Below are 20118 nucleotides of genomic sequence, written 5' to 3'. Positions count from 1 at the left end.
TGATCTTAGCAGTTTCTAAAATGTTTCTTAATTCTTATTTATTTAATCTCTTCATTGGGGGCTGAAAGCTTTCTGTGAACTGTAAATAACAGATGCTGTTGATGAACCCATTGACACTGTACAAGTGACAAGTCACCTTTTGTCTTGAATTGATGAAGTTACACTTACTATGCCAAACCAATGTCTGTTTTTTAAGGATCAGAAACAAACCTACAAACTTGCACTTTACAATATTTATGGAACTTGTCTAACAAATGCTGTTGATATTGAACCCAGTTACTCCATTTCATTTGCTTATACCACACCAATGTCTGTTCATCAAACTTTATTTTTGATGGCACTGAACTGAAAATGTTAATGGATTTTTCTGTCAATTTAACCCATTAAAAAAACTTGTATCAAACCAGTTTCTGTCTATGCTGTCAAACATGGATTAGTTATGTTCCCAGTGTTTATATTGGATGTCATCACTTTTATAATATATCATATATGAAATATTCTGTACTATTAAAGCCACTATGAATATTAAAATACACACAACCATGTTTCCTGTATGCAGCTTTTCTGCTGGAAGGTTTACAACTTATTCTGTCCAATTTACCCAAGTTTGTCACTAAACCACATTAGGCCTGCTTGGAATACCCCTCAGATGTCTGAATGGCACTGATCTCACTTAAATGTTTATAGAACCTTTCTGTGAATAATGCTGTTGATGGAACTTTTCTGTCAACTGTGAACTATATTTAACTCATTAAACTTGTATCAAACTAGTTTTATCTATGCTGTCAAACATGGATTATGTTTCCCAGTTTGATATCGGACATCAGGTCACTTTATATCATATATCAGAATATTCTATTACTGTTAAACCCACTATGAATATTAAAATACGCTAAATCATGTGTCCTGTATCATAGCTACATGTATGACCTTTGCAGCAAAAAAAAACCGAGTGAGAATCTGTTGTTATTCAGTGAGATATGATTAATTAAGGTGCTGACAGCTCATCTCACAGGCCAAACAGATTACACTGAGTGGAGTGGATGACCCGGTCCAAGATGGCGGCTCCCAAATCTCGTCAGCTAGTAAGGAAGTGGTAATGGATGCGGCGTCTATGTATATTATGTCTATCGCTCCATCTACATGCGCCATTTTAGAATAACGGTGACCGGCTAGGGACATTTGTGAAATACAGTGCCGTTTTGGCATACAAAGAAAAACTTTCTTTGATTCATCTGTTGAATTTCCCTACATTCAGCGATGTAAGTTATGAACCCATTTTCTACAACATACATGTCTTCCTAACATTCTGACATTGGCATTGCATTTTCCAACGAAACAAATAAAGAGAAAAAATAACTTTGTTTGTGATCTGTCACTGTCTCATCAAAGCTCTGGTGCACAGCCAGTCAGCCACCTGTTCAAAGGCTCTAGACCCTGAAACAGTTGATAAACTAACCTAACAGTTTTGCTAGAACTAGCAGACTACCACAAAGTTGCTGAATGTATGATCTATTTCGACCTCCCTCAGACCGTCACCACGGTCTACATCTTGAATGATGCCATCCTTCTACCTATCCGCGAGACCTAATGTCAACAACGTCGTGACTGACCTGAGGGGCTTGGCTTACTGTCTATATTATCATCTGGGTCTGCAAGCCACTTCCTCTCTGCCTTTCTCGCTGAAACCCGAGACCGGTAAGTGTGTGGTTGATAAGAATTGATCAATTGACTCCACATACAGGTGCCTAGTGCCCCTGTGGATTGTGTGGTTAGTCTGTGTTGTGGATAATTTAAGGCCGCTGCATGTTCATGTAGACATTTGTTGAATTATTCCAGCTAGTCTATTGTTTGACTGCTTGCTGACTTCGCTCGTGCGTTCGCGGACAGAGTGTGAAGTTTATTCACATCTCCCTGTTGTGTACGCGCACAGTGTGGGCTACTTGTTTATGTTGCGGTTGCGTTTGCGCACCGTGAGTTTTTTGTGGTTGTTCGTGCACGGCCTGTTGGAGTGAAGGAAGCGGTGTGTTCGCGCACAGTAAGCCTTTTGTTGCTAGATAGTAAGTATAGAGTTTGAAAGTTTTGTAAAGTAAGTATTAAGTGTAAAGTTTGTTTCATAAAGCTGTGCAGTCGTGCATGTTAAGCCTTGTTGATCCTGCAGCCTCAGCGGTCTGTACACGGCAGGAATAAATAAAGCAGTGTGTTCGCACACGGTAAGCCTTTTTTGTTTGTTAAATATTAAGTGTGAAGTTTGTTTCATGTAAAGCAGTGCATTCGTGCATGTTAAGCCTTGTTGGTCCTGCAGCCTCAGCGGTCTGTACATAGCAGGAATAAAGTAGGAACCTATGTGCCCCAAGCGGAATCCCACTCTGAGATTTTGGCCGCTATAAAGGGTCTCTCAGAGAGGATGGGCATGATGGAGGCTCGGCACCTTCCTGCAGGCGGTGGTTCCAGTGAACCAAGCAGGTCATCCCACGATGACTTGCCCTCGTATCAGGGGCAGAGTGTGGAGCAGATGAACGTTTTGTCCTTGTACGCACAGGGCTCCCTGTTCAACAGGCCGTCTGAGCAGGAGGAGCACACATCGTCGTTGTCTCAAGCTGGCTCCTGATGGTGGACCTTGGAGATAACGAGTTCTCGACGGCTGATGTCTTATCCAGGGTCCTGTCGGCAGCCAAACTCATGGGTTTGAGCGGGCCAGTTGAAGCCCCGGCTCCAGCGCTAGGGGTCTGGGCTGGCATTCCCATAGCCCGTCTGGCAACCGTGGTCCCTGTTGCAGCAGATTATCTGCAGATGCTCAGAAGGTCATGGGGCAACCCTGCCGGTCCACCACAGGTTAACGTAGGGTGTCGCGCTTTGATAAAGGACCAGTTTGAGTCAGACTCCGGGCTGACTGACATGCCACCAGTTGAGAGAGAGATGGCAGCGCTCACATCATTGGGGCCAGCTCGGGTGACTGCAGACCCCAGGTGCCCGGTCAAGGAGTGTCGTAAAACTGACACTCTAGTGTGTCAGTCTTACAATGCAGCAGCTCGTGCGTGCGGCGTGCTCTGGTAGTGCACTGGCTATTTTGGCAGCGATCAGGAAGTCTCTTGACCCTGAAGATAAGGACACAATGTCGCTGGTTGACTCGGCTCTTATCGCCCATACCCAGCTCACCAGGGACGTTGGTGCCGCTATGGCCACTGCGGTGATGGCGCGCAGGCAGGTTTGGCTTGCACAGACCTCTCTCCCAGAAGGGGTGAGAAAGGACCTTGTTAAAATGCCGGTGGTGCCTGGTAAGGTGTTTCACCCCGGCTCTCAGGGCCTGTTTGACACGGCGGAGCAATCTCGCCGTACGAGGGAGTCGGTCCGTCTAACCTATGGTAGAGCAGGTGGTCCAAGGTATCGGCCAAGAGGCTCATATCCCACACCACAGCAGTCCTGGGCCAGGGGGATTGACCGGACCAGGAGAGTGGAATATGTTGCCCCTCAATGCCCTCAGCAGCAACTAGTATATCAACAGCAGCCTCCCCTCAGGGCTCGGCCTCAGTCTCAAAGTCGTCGCCCCCCCCCCACAGCTGCAAGGTCTAGGGGTGGGTTCACCCTAACAGGGGACCACCAGCCAAGGTCTCCCAGCTGCACCTGGATAGATTGTGTGTCAGACCAGTGGGTGCTGGCTACAGTCACGAATGGTTCCAGAATTCAGTTTCGGTGCCGCCCACCTCCCTTCTCTCGGGTTCTTATGACAGTGGTCAAAGACCCATGTCAGGCAGATATTTTACACAAAGAAATTTTAACCCTTTTAGAGAAGAAGGCTATCGAGAGAGTAAACACCGGCACACAGCATGCTGGGTTTTACTCCAAATATTTTATCATTCCAAAAAAAGATGGGGGCCTGCGTCCTGTCCTCGACCTAAGGCGGTTAAACGCTTTATTAAAAGTTCGGCCATTCAGGATGCTCACGAAAGGGAAGAGTGGTTTACTTACCTGGACCTGAAAGACGCATACTTTCATGTTCCCATCTGTCTAGACCACAGGCAGTTTCTTAGGTTTGCATTTCAGGGGCAGGCCTATCAGTTCAGGGTGCTCCCTTTTGGCCTGTCTCTCTCGTCCAGAGTTTTTAAAGGTGGTGGCAGCAGCCTTGTCCCCCCTCCAGGCAGCGGGCATGAAGATCCTGCCCTACTTGGACGACTGGCTGATCTGTGCACCAGGTTGCAGCGAAGTCATGCAGGACACACAGAGGGTCATCCAGCATATGCAGAACCTGGGGTTCAGGGTGAACCTGAACAAGAGCAAACTTATTCCCACACAGGAGGCAACATTTGTGGGGTTGCGTCTCAATTCAGTCACAATGTCTGCCTCACTCACCCCTCAGAAGGTGTTGAAACTTTTAACTGAATTGAGTCAGTTCCACTTTGGCAGGAGACTGGAGATGGCACAGTTTCAGAGGTTGCTGGGAACCGTAGCGGCAGCAACAGTGGTGGTTCCATTGGGTCTCCTCAGGGCTCAACCATTGCAGAGGTGGCTGAATGCATTTGGCCTTCATCCCAGCAGAGACAGGCGTGTAAAACTCAGGGTGTTGTGGCCATCTCTTCACACACTGCGTCCTTGGAAAGACGAGGCGCTGCTAACTTGGGGAGTCCCACTAGGGCACATACCATCACGCAGGACGGTGGTGTCTACAGATGCCTCCCTGATGGGGTGGGGGGCAGTCTGGGAAGGCAGGTCAGTTCGGGGTGCTTGGAATCCCCCATGGGGGGACGAGCATATAAAATGTGCTAGAGCTGAAGGCGGTCCATATGGCCCTGCTGGAGCTTCTCCCCCTCATCAGGAACAGACATGTGTTGGTGAGAACAGACAACACCTCTGTGGTGTACCACATAAATCACCAAGGGGGCACCAGGTCCCAGCGCTGCCTCCAGGTGGCCAGGGAGCTGCTGATATGGGCCTTTGTACATCTTGCAACTCTGAGGGCAATGTATGTTCCAGGAGTTCAGAATCGGGCGGCAGACCTCCTGTCCAGAACGGGCCCCCTCCCGGGCGAGTGGAGACTGCATCCAGAGGTGGATCTCAGCTGTGGTCTCGGTTCGGCAGAGCCCAAGCCGACCTATTTGCGTCCTCAGAGACGACTCACTGTGAGAGGTGGTTTTCATTAGGGGGCCACGGGGCACCGCTCGGCCAGGATGCACTGTCCCAGGACTGGCCGGCAGATCTACTATATGCCTTCCCTCCTCTTCCCCTGATCCCCCATGTGCTTCACAGGGTTCTCACAGGCCGTCACAGGGTCCTGTTGATAGCCCCGAGGTGGCCAGGGAGATGCTGGTTCCCCGCTGTCCTCCGCCTGCTCCAAGGGCAGCCATGGCCCCTTCCAGTCAGGGCAGATCTCCTGTCTCAGATAGACGGCAAGATCTGGCACTCCAAACCAGCGACTTTGCAACTGTGGGCATGGCCGCTGCTCAGCCCCTCTCTCAGGAATTAGATGAGGTCGTACAGACCATACAGTGTGCCAGGGATCCCTCTACGCAAGCGTGCTACAGCCAGAAATGGAGGGTGTTCTCAGACTGGTGTCGTAGTAAACAGTTAGTCCCGGACACATGTGCGGTGCACAGTATTTTAAACTTCCTTCAGTCACTGCTGGACATGCAAAAAAGCATCCAGCACTATTAAGGTTTATGCAGCAGCTATCTCGTCCTTCCATCAGCCAGTTGATGGACTCGCAATAGGGAAACATCCCTTGGTCTCTCAATTTCTTAAAGGGGCATGCTGTCTCCGGCCGGGCAGAGCATTGAGGGCTCCGTCATGGGACCTTCCCACAGTGCTGCGTGCACTGACACTAGCTCTGTATGAGCCATTGGACCAGGTGGACCTTAAGTTTCTCACACAGAAGAGACGGTGTTCCTTTTGGCCATCTGTTCAGCCAAAAGGGTCAGTGAGTTACATGCTTTGTTTGTCAGTGAGCAATGTCTTAGATGGAAGGCCGACTACACTGGTGTGTCGCTATGGCCAAATCCCTCTTTCCTTCCCATGGTTGTGAATCCTCAGACCGTGAACCAGGTGATTGAGGTCAGCGCTTTCCACACAGAGCCTGAGGTATATTAGGCTCTGTGTGGAAAGTGTATATACTATAAGGGCATTAAGGACTTACGTGACACATACTCAGATGCTGAGACATTCACATTCACAGCTGTTCGTCTGTTATGGTGGAGGTAAGCGTGGTGGCCCTGTATCCAAACAGGGCCTGTCACATTGGGTGGTCGACACCATTTCCCAGGCGTATAGTAGTCTGAATCTTCCCGCTCCTGGTAACCTGGTGGCGCACTCTACAAGAAGTATGGCCAACTCATGGGCGGCCCTGAGGGGCGTTCCTGTAGCGGAGATCTGTGCGGCTGCTTCATGGAGCACACCCTGCACATTTGCACGATTTTATAGGGTTAATGTAAGTTGTATGGAAAATGGGTAACACTTTATTTTAATGTGTCGCTGTTACAGTGTACTTACCTAATTAGGTACAGTGGTACAACCTGTGTAACAACATGTACTATCAGGTACTATCATTGTACTTGCATTATGTATTTGTTGGTACATACATATAGTTGTTACATTGTAATACTGAGTGCTTTTACAAAACTTTGCCAATTTGCCTAAATTTTCATCAGAGGCAAAGAGCTGACCTGAGACCTGCTGGATGGGGTAAATCTGTAGTAATCTCAGTAGACCTGTTCCAAGACATCGAAGACACAACATAAATGTCATATGTACATGTAAGTAATTAAATGGTACACTTAATAGGTTTATTCCACTGTATCAAAGGGTAACAAGGTTGTAGCAGTACAGCTTTTACATGTACACTGAAGACAATGAGGCCTTGACTGGAGCTAAGAATGCTTTGTATATCAAATCTATCATGACCAGATTTACCCCATCCAGCAGGTCTCAGGTCAGCTCTTTGCCTCTGTTGAAAATTTAGGCAAATTGGCCTACATAAGTTTTGTAAAAGCACTCAGTATTACAATGTAACAACTATATGTAGGTACCATGCAAGTACATAATGCAAGTACAATGATAGTACCTGATAGTACATGTTGTTACACAGGTTGTACCACTGTACCTAATTAGGTAAGTACACTGTAACAGCGACACATTAAAATAAAGTGTTACTGGAAATTGTAATGATAGGAACTGTACATGTAACAACATTTAGTAGCTCTTTTTTTGTGCAAACCTCATAACTCTGTGGTATTCCGCTGGGATACCTAGCCTCTCTCCCAAACAATAACTAATAGAGGGAGAAGTAGGTAGTTGTTTGTTTTTTGTCCTCAGCGCAAACATGGTTGACTCCAGGTAGTCTGCCCATGTATCCAGCCTATTTTTCACAAGTTTGCTGAGGCATCTGCAGAAGAATAATGCACATTATTTATTTTTATCATGCCTGCTCAGTCATTATTATGTAAATAAATATTTCATTTGGTATGGTTTACCTCTGGATGGTGTCATTTAGTTTTTCCACCAAACAATTGGTTTGGGGATGGTACACAAAGGCTTTGTTTTTCATGCCCAAGCATTTGCATAAGCCATCATTAATCTAAATATGTAAAGTCAACAGAATTAATTAGAAGTGGTAAGAATAGTTATGTATCAATGACATTTCATACAGGCACTAACCTGTTTCACAAACTCTCTTCCATTGTCTGTCAGGATTCTTTTTGGTGCTCCAAATCGATAAAAAAGTTTGGCTATGCACATTGTTACCTCCTCTGTACTTTTAGAGGGAACGTTTCTGACCATTTAGTAAAATAGTCGACCATAATAGTCCCCTTCTTTAGCTTTCTTCACCTTTCAAACCAAGTCCATTCCCACAACTTCCCAAGGTTCAATTTTAAAATAATTAAACATATTCAGTTCACATACACAACACATTCTTTCATCTCTGAAAGTACTTACCACAATGGGCTCATATTGTGATTTATTTTTAATGCCAGATTTCTTGCTCTGGCATTCAGCACACTGTTTTATCTGCAAATAATGGGATTGTTGATTCATTGTGAAAAAGTAGTGAAAAGTCTTATTTTACTGACAGAATGACCATTTCAGGTACTCACCCAGGTTTTCACCTCTACGGACATACCAGGCCAGTCATACTTTAGTGCATATAGAGTTTTTTTCCACTCCACAGTGCCCACCGGTCACAGAGTTGTGAAATTCGAAAAGTAGGGTTTCCACCTCCTCCTTTCCCTGGACCACTTTAACCAATTCCCTATCTGTAACGATCCTGTTTTCCCTGCCTAGATTAGATTCAACTTTATTGTCATTGTGCAATCACGTGACTGCAAAGTATGAATAGAGTCTAGTGTTTTGTATTCCATTGTGTCTCCCTTGTTTACCCCCTGTGCCATGTGCTCCTGTGTTTACTTCCTGTGTTCTGTGTCATGTGCTTTCTGTTCCTGATTTTCCCATGTGTCCGCCCATCACCTGTCTCTGATTATTGTTTCAGTGTCTCCACCTGTGTCTCGATAATTACACAAGATTCTAAGGTGGGATATACCAGAATGTCAAATAAAACATGTCTTAAAGATCTGCTGTGGCAAGAAAATCATTAGGTTTGTAGGGATAAGAAGCAATTATATACTATGCCTTTAAATGACCTATAAATGACAGCTTAATGACAAAAGTTCCGTTTTTTTTTTTTAGAAGGCTACATCAGCAACATATCAATTATATACCGGTATATTATGATTTTGTATATTGAGGTAGGCTAGTGGTGGTCGGGGGCTGGGCCATAGCCTACATGAATTGCACTGCACGAGACAATTTCAAACTAGGTTATTTTAGCATGTTTGAGTAGGCAAGGCTTAAAACTCATTTGGAACATCACACAAATATCATCTTGTGTAAGCCTACTGACACTTTAAAAGCAACAATGTAAGGTAGCCCATAATGTCCCACTGACATTAAATAGGCCTACAGAAATTCAAAATAGTCCATTTAAATAAGGCTACCATAATAAATGGAAGCAATGACATTTGGTTGGCTAGCCTATGACCGCAAGGATTACAGTGATGCCATATACAATATTTGACATGCTTCCTAGCAGCCATGGCAGACATTTTGCTTACCGCCATAGCCAAATTATATATTTTGCATTATATCTCAGATACTGCAACCCAGATCAAACCATGCAACTCGAAGCGCAAGCAGCACCAAAATGAATGGGACCTGTGAAACGACATGATGTTGAAAGGGAAGAAGAGTTAATGTGTGTGTGTGTAGGCTATTTCTGTTAACAGAAGGAACAAAACTATAACTCTTCCTCCCCTGTGTGGACACATGTGGAACTACCGTATACTCTGTACTTCATTCAGGTGTTCTTTCATCTTGTTAGGCCAATAACATTCCAACTGTGAGAACCGTGACATTTAAAAGACTGTAGGCTATATGAAATAACATACATGGACTAAACCGTTAGACTGAGTCTGAGTCTTAAAACTGAATGCCTTTGCACCAGTCAGTTAGTGGTATTGATTGCTCCTTGTGCGCTCCTCCCATAATAACTAACCATGCTGACTTAGACTCTAACTCTCTAACTTGTTTTTTTGGATTGCTGGTGATGGAAAACCTTTCCCTTCATAACACAATAGATTCCTGAAATAGATAGATTCTAATATAGAATAGAATTAGATAGAGTAAAGCTTCTGTAATTGTGCACTGTGCCTTTAAAATGTGTGTCCACACAGAACAAGGAAGTCACAATCCCACTTCCAGTAAAACGAAACCGTTCCAACTTTACTGGTAGATAGTTCATGTCTGTGTGTCTGAGAAGGTAAAATGGCCTTTATTCCTGTGTCTCAGGATGAGTTCAACTGTTGTGTTTGTCTGGACTTGCTGAGGGACCCGGTGACTGTTCCCTGTGGACACAGTTTCTGTTTGAACTGCATTACAGGCTGCTGGAATCAGGAAGACCAGAAGGGTGTTTACAGCTGCCCCCAGTGCAGGGAGACCTTCACTCCAAGGCCTGTTCTATGCAGAAACACAATGCTGACTGAAGTTATAGAGAAACTGAAGAAGACCGAACTGCAGTCTGATGCTAAGACACCTTCCTACGCTGGACCAGGTGATGTGGAGTGTGACTTCTGCACTGGGAGGAAACATAAAGCCATCAAGTCGTGTCTTTCATGCCTGGGATCTTACTGTGATGTTCACATTCAGCCTCACTATGAAGTTACCTGTCTGAAAAAGCACAAACTGGTTAATGCCATCTCACAGCTACAGGGGAAAATCTGCTCACAACATGACAGGATGATTGAGGTGTTTTGTCGCACAGATCACCAGTTAATCTGTATGATGTGTTCCATGAACGACCACAACGGACATGAGACTGTCTCAGCTGCTGCCGAACGGACTGAGAATCAGGTAAATCTCTCACTCTCACTCTCTCTCTTAGAATGGGAAAAGCAGGTTAATCTCTCTCTTACTTTCTCTCTCCCTCTTAGAATGAGCTGAAAAGCAGGTGTGCTTTATTTAGACAAAATAAATATGCAAAGTATTTGTAACATACAAACTAAATAACAAACTAAGTAAAAATCATGGAAACACTAAATAATTAGTCTATTGTTGTGGTTTATTATTATTATTATTATTATTATTATTATTATTATTATTAGAAGTAGTAGTAGTAAAGATGCTTATGTTGTGGCTTATTATTATTTTTATTATTATTATTATTATTACCATTATAGAAGTAATAAAGGAAAATACTCGACACAAACAGCAACATATTGTTCATTTGATTCTGTGTTTTACTTACACATATATAACTTTATGGATGATGTCTCAATCATGACTCAAATGTTGAATATTCAGTATAGAATAAGCTACATTGTGCATCTGTCCATAGAACAAGTTGTCAGAGATGAAGGTGGAGAACCAGACACAGATCCAGCAGAGAGAGAAGGAGCTGCAAGAGGTCAACCAGGCCCTGCAAGCTCTAAAGGTCATTACTGTTCAACATGGATCATGTTTATTTACTGTTCAACATGGATGTACTGATTGTTTGTTAATTTGTGCTGTTTAGTCATTTAACTTGATTGTAATGCAATTCAATATGGAGAAAGATAAACAAAGTCATGCATTCATTTTCGCAAAGATAAACTGTAAGTTTGACTAGAAATGAGCTGGTATGACCTTTATATCTCCCATCAGGCCTCTGCACAGGAAGCTGTTGGGGACACTGAGAGAGTCTTCACTGACCTGATCAACTTCATGAAGCAGAAGTGCTCTGAGGTGACCGAGTCGATCAGAGCTCAGGAGAGGGCAGAGATGAGTCGAGCTGAAGGACTCCAGGAGCAGCTGGAGTTGGAGATCACTAAACTGAAGAGCAGAGATGCTGAGATGGAGAAACTTCTACAGAAAGAGGATCATATTGATTTCCTCCAGGTAAAGCCACCAACACTGAAGTCATTTTGTAGGTATTTGTAAGTAACATTACAAAGTTAGGCTGTTTGAGCGATAAACTGTGACTGTAACGTTATTTAAATTTCAGCTTTCTCCAGGTCATCCAGCCGTTCACACAACTAATGTTGTTTAAAACATCTCTTCTCAAGTTATAAAGTGTAATAAGACTAACGGATAAGGAAACATGGCGATTTTCTAGGCTGATTTGACAAGGAACTACTCTCATTCCGGCATGATAATCTGCAGCAGCTTGCTGGAAGTTATTAGCCTGATGAGCCAGACCCACATCAAGATGTAGGGTCTGGGGACTCACCATTTGCAGTGCTCAGTCCGAGGGGCGGGATAAACGGTTGTCTTTCAAATTCCCTCTCATGCGTTTCATGCTTTTTCCCACCAGCGGAGCTAGTTGGCTAGTTGTTCAAACTTTTGCCAACTTAAACAAAGCTTAACTTCTGTCATGTTGTTCGCCAGCAGTAGCATCCATCTTCTTTGTTTTCAAGTAGCAGGGAATTCACGCCGAACGGTCACAACTCTGCCATCATTATGTTACGCCCGCCTACCGACTCTATACACGATGTGATTGGCCTGAGCGTGGTTTAATTTTCCAGCTCGCAAGCCAAAGGAGAGCGTTGCTACACTACCCTGCTAGGGTGCGTCTAGATTTCTAGGCTAGGAAGTTATAGCCTACGGCAGGGGTGGGCAAACTGCGGCCCGCGGGCCGGATCTGGCCCGCCAAGCACTTTAATCCGGCCTGGAGCATTTCATTTGATTATCAGGCTGCTTGCTATTTTTTTTCTTGCAATAAAGACGACATTAGCTTTACTGCAAACTTCTTTTCGCTCTTCTTAGTGCGTTCACAATTATATGGAGTAGCATAACGTTCAAGTTAGATCTTCTGCAAAGGAGATGACAAAGAGTAGGCCCATCATCTCTATGTTACATGATGTTTTGACATTGACATTGTATTTTTGCAAGTTTGCCCACCCCTGGCCTACGGGGACTAATTTCAGGTGCTGCGTGTATATCATTGTGCTGCTGAGCCCATGGTACATTCACAACGTTCCTTGATTATTACGTCATAATGAGAGTATGGTTCCATGTCAAATCAGCCTAGAAAATCACCACGTTTAATTTTCTGTTAGTCTTATCACTTTCTAACTTACTTAAATAGGAAAATTACCGGAAATCTTAGTCACTTTTAAACGTGTTGCTACCGGGTGAGATGCTAATAGTCTTAATTCGATTAAAAAATCTATGCTATGCTGGAGCTAAAACTGGTATCGCCAGACTCCGAGAACGGCTGGATGAACTGGAGAAAGGTAAAAATCAATTGTATAACACAAGGGGAGGTGGAAAATGAGTGTAATTCCCCAAATGGTGGAATATCCCTTTAAAGTGTTCATGTGTGGCCATGTCCTAAAATGACAATTCAGTACAATTAGTATGGTCTTGCTTGCAGTGCAGAAAAAAAGATTTTTGGTGATTTCCCTCTTTAATATGGGCTAGAACCCCTAGACTCCTTGTATGATAACATAAATTCTCTCAATTCTAGATAGCACTAAGATAGAAGATTCTAGAGGGCATGTACACTTTTATAGACACCGAATGCATTAGTATGTAGTTGATGCATTAGAGTGTCTCTGTGTCCCCAACAGAGCTTTGATGCCTGCAGCACTTCATCTCTGTCATGGATGCATTCCAGTATAACTTTCACTCCACATTTCTCCTCAACTGATATTAAGAGGTCGGCCCTTAAAGAAATAGAACAAATGGTGTTGAGGTTAAATTCAGGTGAGGTGCCTCAAGGTGGTTATGTCATCTGTGTGAAACAGTTTTGTACTACATATTTTAATACCTTAGTGTTTTACAGTTATTTAGATTATGTTTGCATTCTTTTCATGCCTAAGACAAGTACACATGCCACTGAGAAGTGGCCCTTGTTGTCAGACATGCATTACTGTAAATATAAATATCCCTTGTTGTTCTTAGACATGCATTACAGTAAATAGAAATGGCCCTTGTTGTTCTTAGACATGCATTGTAACAAACTTATTACAAACCAATTTCTTGGTTCCAAGTTCTCCGGCACCGCTTGTATTACTAATTGCGTTATTTATTTGCTAGATAGAATGACAAAAGAGAAAATAAAAAGAGGGACTTTTAAGAACAAAAGAGCAGGCCTATAACTCTCAGTCTGTTTGTATCCCCCATCAAATCTGTGTGTTCATTTCTTAGTTTTCTTTATGTTTTAACTCAGTCTTCTGATCCTATACAGTGCAAAATAATAATCCAAATCCAAGGAAAAGAATCCAACAAATAAAAAAACAAGTCTCTATCCTTAAGGTTCATGAATGTCCAACCACTTAATTGTTATTGCGGTAGCAACGACACCCGGCAATGAAGTCCTGGTGGTTTTTCTTCTTTCAGCGATTTAGTCCATTAATCCGACCCGCAAAAAAAACAAACTAATTATTCCACCAATGAGTAATCTTATTCTGCGGGGTGCAGCCATTTTATTCTTCCAATTCGCCAGACACCATGTCCTCTAGTTTAAATTTCTCCGCCCCATGAAGGAAACTCGGTCAGCTGATAAGCTGCGCTCAAGAGAGACAGGTGTGCAGTCAGTGAAAAAGGGTGTGTCAATTGAAAAGTGAATCCCTATTTAAGTTTAGTTTCTTTCCTTAATTTTGAATGCATAAAAAATAAATCAGCACCTGGCCAGGATTAATTTATATTTTTCTTTATTTAGATATATTCATTCAGTTATTATTTAACTCCTTTATGAGCCCTTATATATGTGGCAGTGACTACAGCATTACTGTAAATATAAATGTCCCTTGTTGTTCTAAGACATGCATTACTGTATGTAAATAGAAAAGTTTTCATTATAATCATACATTTTCTTTTTATTACACACAGACCACGAAGCTACAAGCCATGGCTCCCATCATTCTAGTGAAAGCACACGTCCCCAGCAAAAATATGTCGTCCCAGAGAGAGGTTTGTACACCGTACAGCACTAAGGTAGTGACCTCCATTACTGTTCTTTACTACACCCACTGCCCTGAGCTGGACGCCCAGCCTGGCTCTGAGTTGGGCTGGTGTCGTCCAATCAGAGAGCTGAATCTGAGGCTGTGGGCCCACAAACCACAAAACTGGGAGACATGGCAGCTGGTCATGTGACCTGTACATCCATGTGCAGCACCGGGAGGATGATTTACAGGGTGTTCCCCACACCCACAATTCTCTTTTGTTGATAATACCATGACGCCTCTGATAATGTCTTTGCTATTTTAATCTTTTAATATTTGAATTTAGGTCCACATAACTAGTGTAGAAATAAAACAAAATACATAATGTTATTTGATAATTGAAAATAAACATATGTTTCTCTGTATTCCTTAATAATCAACTGTAATAATCATATTCTGTCAAATCAATTTGTGTTGTACAACATTTCTCCTTTACTTCAGAATAATATTATATTATTTATACGTTTAGCCATGGTAAAATAATAAATAATGAAGGATGATGAGATATTGCTCTGAGCTGGTCTGTGGTAACAACGTCTGCTCCTTCACCTGTCACAGGTTTCTTGGTTGGGGACAAAGTCCGAGTGAAAGCTTCTGTTGGAACTCCAGCGTACGGCTGGAGAAACGTCACTCACAGTAGTGTGGGTGTGATAAAAAGTGAGGGCCCTCATGGTGTTTAGATTTGTCTCTGAAGTCCTCATGCATGACTGAGTGTAATGCTTGTTGAATCCTGGTATTTATTGGTTGTTACTATGAATTAATGATGTAAAAACTGACTCAGTGTCCTCTCCTGTTCCCATAGCGATCCATGTTTGGTGGAATGGCATGTATATTGACTTTCCTGAGAACCATTCCTGGTGGGCAAAACACTCAGAGATTGAGCTGGTCCTCTGATGGATCACGTGGCCTGCTCTGGGCTTTATGAAGGTCGTGAAGTGCAAGAGCAAAGTGCTGCATGCTGATTAAGCGACATAATGGAGGTTTATTACTGTTTTTGACACACCCATCGTTTACATTAGCCGCCCAGGCTCTCCAATCAGCAGCTTTGTCCTGAGAAAGGAAACCAAAATGTGGGAACAGTTTTGTTTTTTATAAGCTGGTTTGTTGGCTTGTAGCTAGTGAGCTGTAAAGTTTTTGACCCTTTTTCAAGAAGCTTTATGAAGCAGTTTTCCGACATCACATGCCGTTCCCAGTCCACATCAGCTCAGTGGTGTCTCCATCCTAATATCCTGTCGGTTCACCTGGTGATGTAGGTCCCCACCTGAAGCACACGGAAAGACTCATGAGCTCACCTTTGTATCTGTTACTGTTGATTACTGTTGATAATTTATTTAGGCATTGTGATTTTTTAAATATAATATTTAATTTTATGGTATATGGGACCTATGAGAGGGACTGTGCAACATAACTGAGAAATGTGCAATACATTATTTATTGGTGTAAGAGGACAACATAACTGGGAAATGTGCAATATAATATGTATTGGCCTTTGTGTTAAACTGTGCCCCTGCCATAATTGTAATTCAGTAAACTGTGAATAAAAAAACCTGAACTTGCATCCAAGGGGGACTCAATACTGATATGATTTTTTATTTAGAGATATCTCTTTTATTGTTTCCTCTCTTCGGGTGCTATTGAATAATATATGCTACTCCACAGGATATACCTAATATGCCTACAACACAGGGACCCAGTGAGGTTTAGTACTTTACTACCATCATCCAGACTCAATATAAATTCATCGCTGAGGGTCTCTCTCTGTCTCTCTCACACACACACACACACTAACATCTCCGTCCCTTTCTCATTCCCATTCAGTCCTGCAAACATAACCAGGATATTTCTGTTAACTGAGTGGGAGGGGAAAATATGTATAACTCTTATACCCCCATGTGGACACATGTGGAACTACAACATTCAACATGATTGACAGCATTCTGCGACTGTCAGCTCCAAAAATGAATCTATCCATCTCAGGAAGATTGGCACAGAGCGTAAAGGATAACGATATTTATTTCAGAAAAGGTAGACGTTTCTTTGCCTGACGAGCCAGACCCACATTAAAATGTAGGGTCTGGGCACTCACAGTTCGCAGTGCTCAGTCCGAGGGGCGGCATAATCGGTTGTCTTTCAAATTCCCTCTGCACGCAATAGGACAGCGCTGAGTCCCATGCATTTTCCCACCAGCAGAGCTAGTTGGCTAGTTCAAACTTTTGCCAACTTAAATAAAGCTTAACTCGTGTCACACTGTTGGCCAACAGCAACATCCATCTTCTTTGTTTACTGGCCCTGGAAGCAAATGTAATTTGCTGCCGCTAGGGTGCGTCTAGATTTCTAGGCTAGACGTATCTGGGACTAGTGGCCACATAAGTAAAGGGGGTCGTTCTATGAAACTGGTTACTTTTCCACGATGCAATTTTCAAAATTTTCATCAGAAATAAACTTCATCATATTTTAACATCAAAAGTAAACTTCAATCATATTTGCCCACCTCAGGCATACTTGTTTTCATATCGAAATATAATGGGGAAATGTGACAGGGTGGTATGTGACGGGGTGGTACATTGCATGATAAAATGGCTCTAGTTATCCAAGTGGTCAAGTTATTGCGTTAACAAACATGCCTTTAATTAGAAATATAATTTGCTTAGCAATGATAGTGTTAAAACTGTAATGAAAAACTAATTTAATCTAATCTCATGACAGGGTGGTTGGATTAATCTTAACGGTCCACCTCATAGTAATGCTTAGGTTCTAGGGTGCTCTACAGGCAGACATTATTAAAAAATTGTCTTTGTGATTTCATTTCAAGTAACAGTCAAAACCGAGTCAAACCAAGGGACACAAAAAATCATAAAATATTTACAAAAATGGATATAAAATATCATCTAAAATCTAAAATAAATATGTCTATTGTCATCAGGAAAATATATTTAATTCTGAAAATAACAAGTTTTATAAGAATAGAACATTTACATGATGATATTTTAGATGTCATGTCGTGTCATGTCGATCATCCCGGACACATGACCATGCATTTGTCTAAAATGGTTAAAAATAGTATTTGCTTATACATCATGTGAACAAGAACCCTTGAATTATTAGCTTTAGGCTTTAGAAACACTAGCTCTAGTTTGTGCCTTTTGCATCTCATCAAATGCTGTGGATGCAAACGGCACCCGTTTCGGAGCCTAAAGCATTGTTTTTCTGAAATGAAACAGCCAGTGTTTTTTTTTTTGACACACGTCAAACACACAGCTGCATTCACCATTCATTGTAGGTCTACTTCAGAGTTACATAGTCCACAGTCCTGGAAAAGTTTTATATCTGAACTGGCTAAAATACTCAATAGAATTCTGTCAGATGATCCGATCAGAAACGGCCTTTAAAGTTTACATGCTTCTGTTTCAATAAATAACTGCTTTTACACATATCTACAAATACCTCCCTCTGGTGGTCTGTGACAACAGTGGGAATAGTTCACATTTTCATGAGCAGTAGAATACAGCTATTTATAAATTCTTACTAAACATGGTTTGGTTTTATTGTGCTTGTGGTAAGAGTAGTTGATGGAACCATTTGATAAGCTAATCGTACAAATTCTTCTCTTGCAAAGCATAACAAACGTTGGGCTGAAACAGTGCCTTGAGCATGCATAGCTCGGCACAAAAGACTTATTAATTTAATTCCGTTTATGGTCGTGGAGAGAATACAGCATGCATGCCTATCCACGAGGATCAAACACAACCCGCACTATTCAAACAACCCTTTTGCAGTCTGAAAACCTCTGACAGAATCAAGAGAGGCGCACTTCAGGACAACTTTTAGTAAATGTCCCACTTAATTGTTAGGCAATTAGCCAACATATCATTGTCCATTTAAAATCTTCACGACTATTGCCATTAGATTGGCAATACATTGTTTAAAATGCAGAATTAATGAAGGTTTAATAGGAAACAGAGCCACTGCCCAGGCAAGCTCCGTTAACTGGAGAGCGTGCGGCTCCCCGTGTGGCCCCTGTATGGCGCGCGCAATCATAGCCGCCAACGGGCGACCTCTAGGTGAAGCACGTGCCGCAGAGAGGTAAAAACAGGTAGTCCGGCCCTCGCGCGTCACACTTTAGTTTCCTCTCCCCCCACCTCTTTAGACAACCCCCTCACCCTCGTTTATCCCCACTGGCCCCTTGCCCGCCCTCCCTCCCCTCTTCCTCCCCCGTCCCCCTCCCGCGCTTGCTGGCATGTCGGTGCCTGTGGGATGGAGTCACTGTTGCAGATTATCCTCCATCTGGATGCGAGCCTGACCCCTTTGAAGTCCCTCTAATGAAGAGAGAGCCGCATCTCTCCAACTTGATAAGACATCCCGAAACGGTCGGCGCAGAGTCCCGCGGAGAGTTTGCAGGCTAACGGCTTAAACACAAACTTTGACACTGTTCTCACTTTCTGGGAAAAAAGGCAGCTTTTGTGTAACCTTTTTACAAAGTGGGCTAATCTAATATTAAGGAGGGAAAAGCTGTGCTGGCCTCGGGCGCTTGAGATTTTTTGGACAGCCAAAGCATGAAGATTCAGTGGGTTTGCGTGTCTCTCCTGGGTTTCGCCTTATTCTTTGGGGAATATCGAGGGTCTGAAGTGAAGTTCAGCCGGCTGGATCGCTGGGTCAAGACCGGTTTTCAGTACTTGAAACTGAACCTGTGCCGGCGAGTGTCTTTGTCGGAGAGTGAGTGCAAACGATTGTCTCACCTCCACCTAAGCTCCGTGGCCGTTTATGTGTCTGAGTACAACTCGGAAAAAGTGTTGGCGATCCTGCCCGATTCTTACTCTGTCGAGGTTCCAGCGCCCAAACAGAACACTTATTCCGTAGGTTCTGCCGTGAAGGACGGGAAGCGAAGTCAAGAGTTCTTCACCGGCGCAGCCACTCATGATGCCGTGCTTGTGCTGGACCCAAGTCCCGGAGAAAGTTTCGGACACCCGATTGTGCTTTTCTACGTGGACTTTAACGTGACCAAGAAGAGATGTGGACACATGGATGGAATATACCTGGGTAAGTCTTTTTTTTCCTGATATACTCACAACATCTAAAACACATTTAAATGAACCCCAGTTTATGAAATAAACACGCAGGCTGCATCCTCAATGACGCGCAACATAACTTCTGTTTGATGCTATTTCAACACACAACACAGCCTTTGCGCTTTCAGTTGGGAAGTTTTGCTTTCAAATCTGCTTTAATTATGTGTTAGGAAGTAGGCCTACGTTAAGAAGTAGGAATTTAAAATGATTAGCCGGTCGCAAATGGATCATTATGTTATTTTTCCGTTAGTCTACGCACAATTGCCCACAACTGAGATATAATATAAAAGAGCTACATTAGATTGCATCCACAAGTCATCTGATAAATCCGAATACACTACGACCCGTCTAGGCTGTAAGGCAATTAACACCTGTCCCGCGGCAAGTGTCTTTCAAGTCCTATCCAAGCATGTCATTGTGTCATAAATTGATAAGACCAGAAGCTGAGTTGTACTCTTGGACATCTCCGTCGTGAAAACCGGTATTTGTGTGTATATATATATATATATATATATATATATATTATTTATTGTATAAAAATATATACAGAGTTGTGAAAAGACGGGACAGTCACTCACTATGGCTGGAAA

At 43.0% G+C, this 20118-nt stretch overlaps 2 protein-coding genes across 6 annotated transcripts in view; both read left to right on the top strand.

Moving 5' to 3' along the window:
• Positions 1 to 7135: 7135 nt before the first annotated feature.
• LOC125292388 (E3 ubiquitin/ISG15 ligase TRIM25-like) lies at positions 7136 to 16025 on the top strand. 5 transcript variants are annotated; one of them, XM_048239648.1, is made up of 8 exons: positions 7136 to 8513; positions 9920 to 10389; positions 10874 to 10969; positions 11179 to 11412; positions 13086 to 13221; positions 14350 to 14430; positions 15021 to 15119; positions 15265 to 16025. In XM_048239648.1, the coding sequence occupies exons 2-8, from the start codon at positions 10012 to 10014 to the stop codon at positions 15354 to 15356; spliced, it is 1116 nt and encodes a 371-aa protein (XP_048095605.1). In that variant the 5' UTR covers positions 7136 to 8513; positions 9920 to 10011; the 3' UTR covers positions 15357 to 16025. The 5 variants fall into 5 exon arrangements, 3 of the variants coding, with proteins under 3 accessions (XP_048095605.1, XP_048095604.1, XP_048095603.1); XM_048239647.1 differs by having other exon boundaries at positions 8498 to 8513; positions 9134 to 10389; XM_048239646.1 differs by lacking the exon at positions 7136 to 8513 and having other exon boundaries at positions 8664 to 10389.
• Positions 16026 to 18745: 2720 nt separating this feature from the next.
• si:ch211-67e16.11 overlaps positions 18746 to 20118 on the top strand; it is a 26190-nt gene continuing 24817 nt past the window's right edge. Inside the window, exon 1 of the mRNA XM_048239638.1 lies at positions 18746 to 19499. Coding sequence (XP_048095595.1) covers positions 19016 to 19499 — 484 coding nt within the window. The 5' untranslated portion in view covers positions 18746 to 19015. The remainder of the gene's footprint in view (positions 19500 to 20118) is intronic.

Source organism: Alosa alosa, chromosome 3 (genome assembly GCF_017589495.1).
Source record: "Alosa alosa isolate M-15738 ecotype Scorff River chromosome 3, AALO_Geno_1.1, whole genome shotgun sequence".
In the NCBI taxonomy this organism is placed as follows: domain Eukaryota; kingdom Metazoa; phylum Chordata; class Actinopteri; order Clupeiformes; family Clupeidae; genus Alosa; species Alosa alosa.
This window is presented reverse-complemented; position numbering and strand designations above follow the sequence as displayed.

Coding starts and splice junctions, on each gene's coding strand:
- LOC125292388 (XM_048239647.1), top strand. CDS start 9,805: ATGGCCTTTATTCCTGTGTCTCAGGATGAGTTCAACTGTTGTGTTTGT. Junction 11,413..13,085: donor ATCATATTGATTTCCTCCAG/GTAAAGCCACCA, acceptor TGTCCCCAACAG/AGCTTTGATGCCTGCAGCAC. Junction 13,222..14,349: donor GGTGTTGAGGTTAAATTCAG/GTGAGGTGCCTC, acceptor TATTACACACAG/ACCACGAAGCTACAAGCCAT.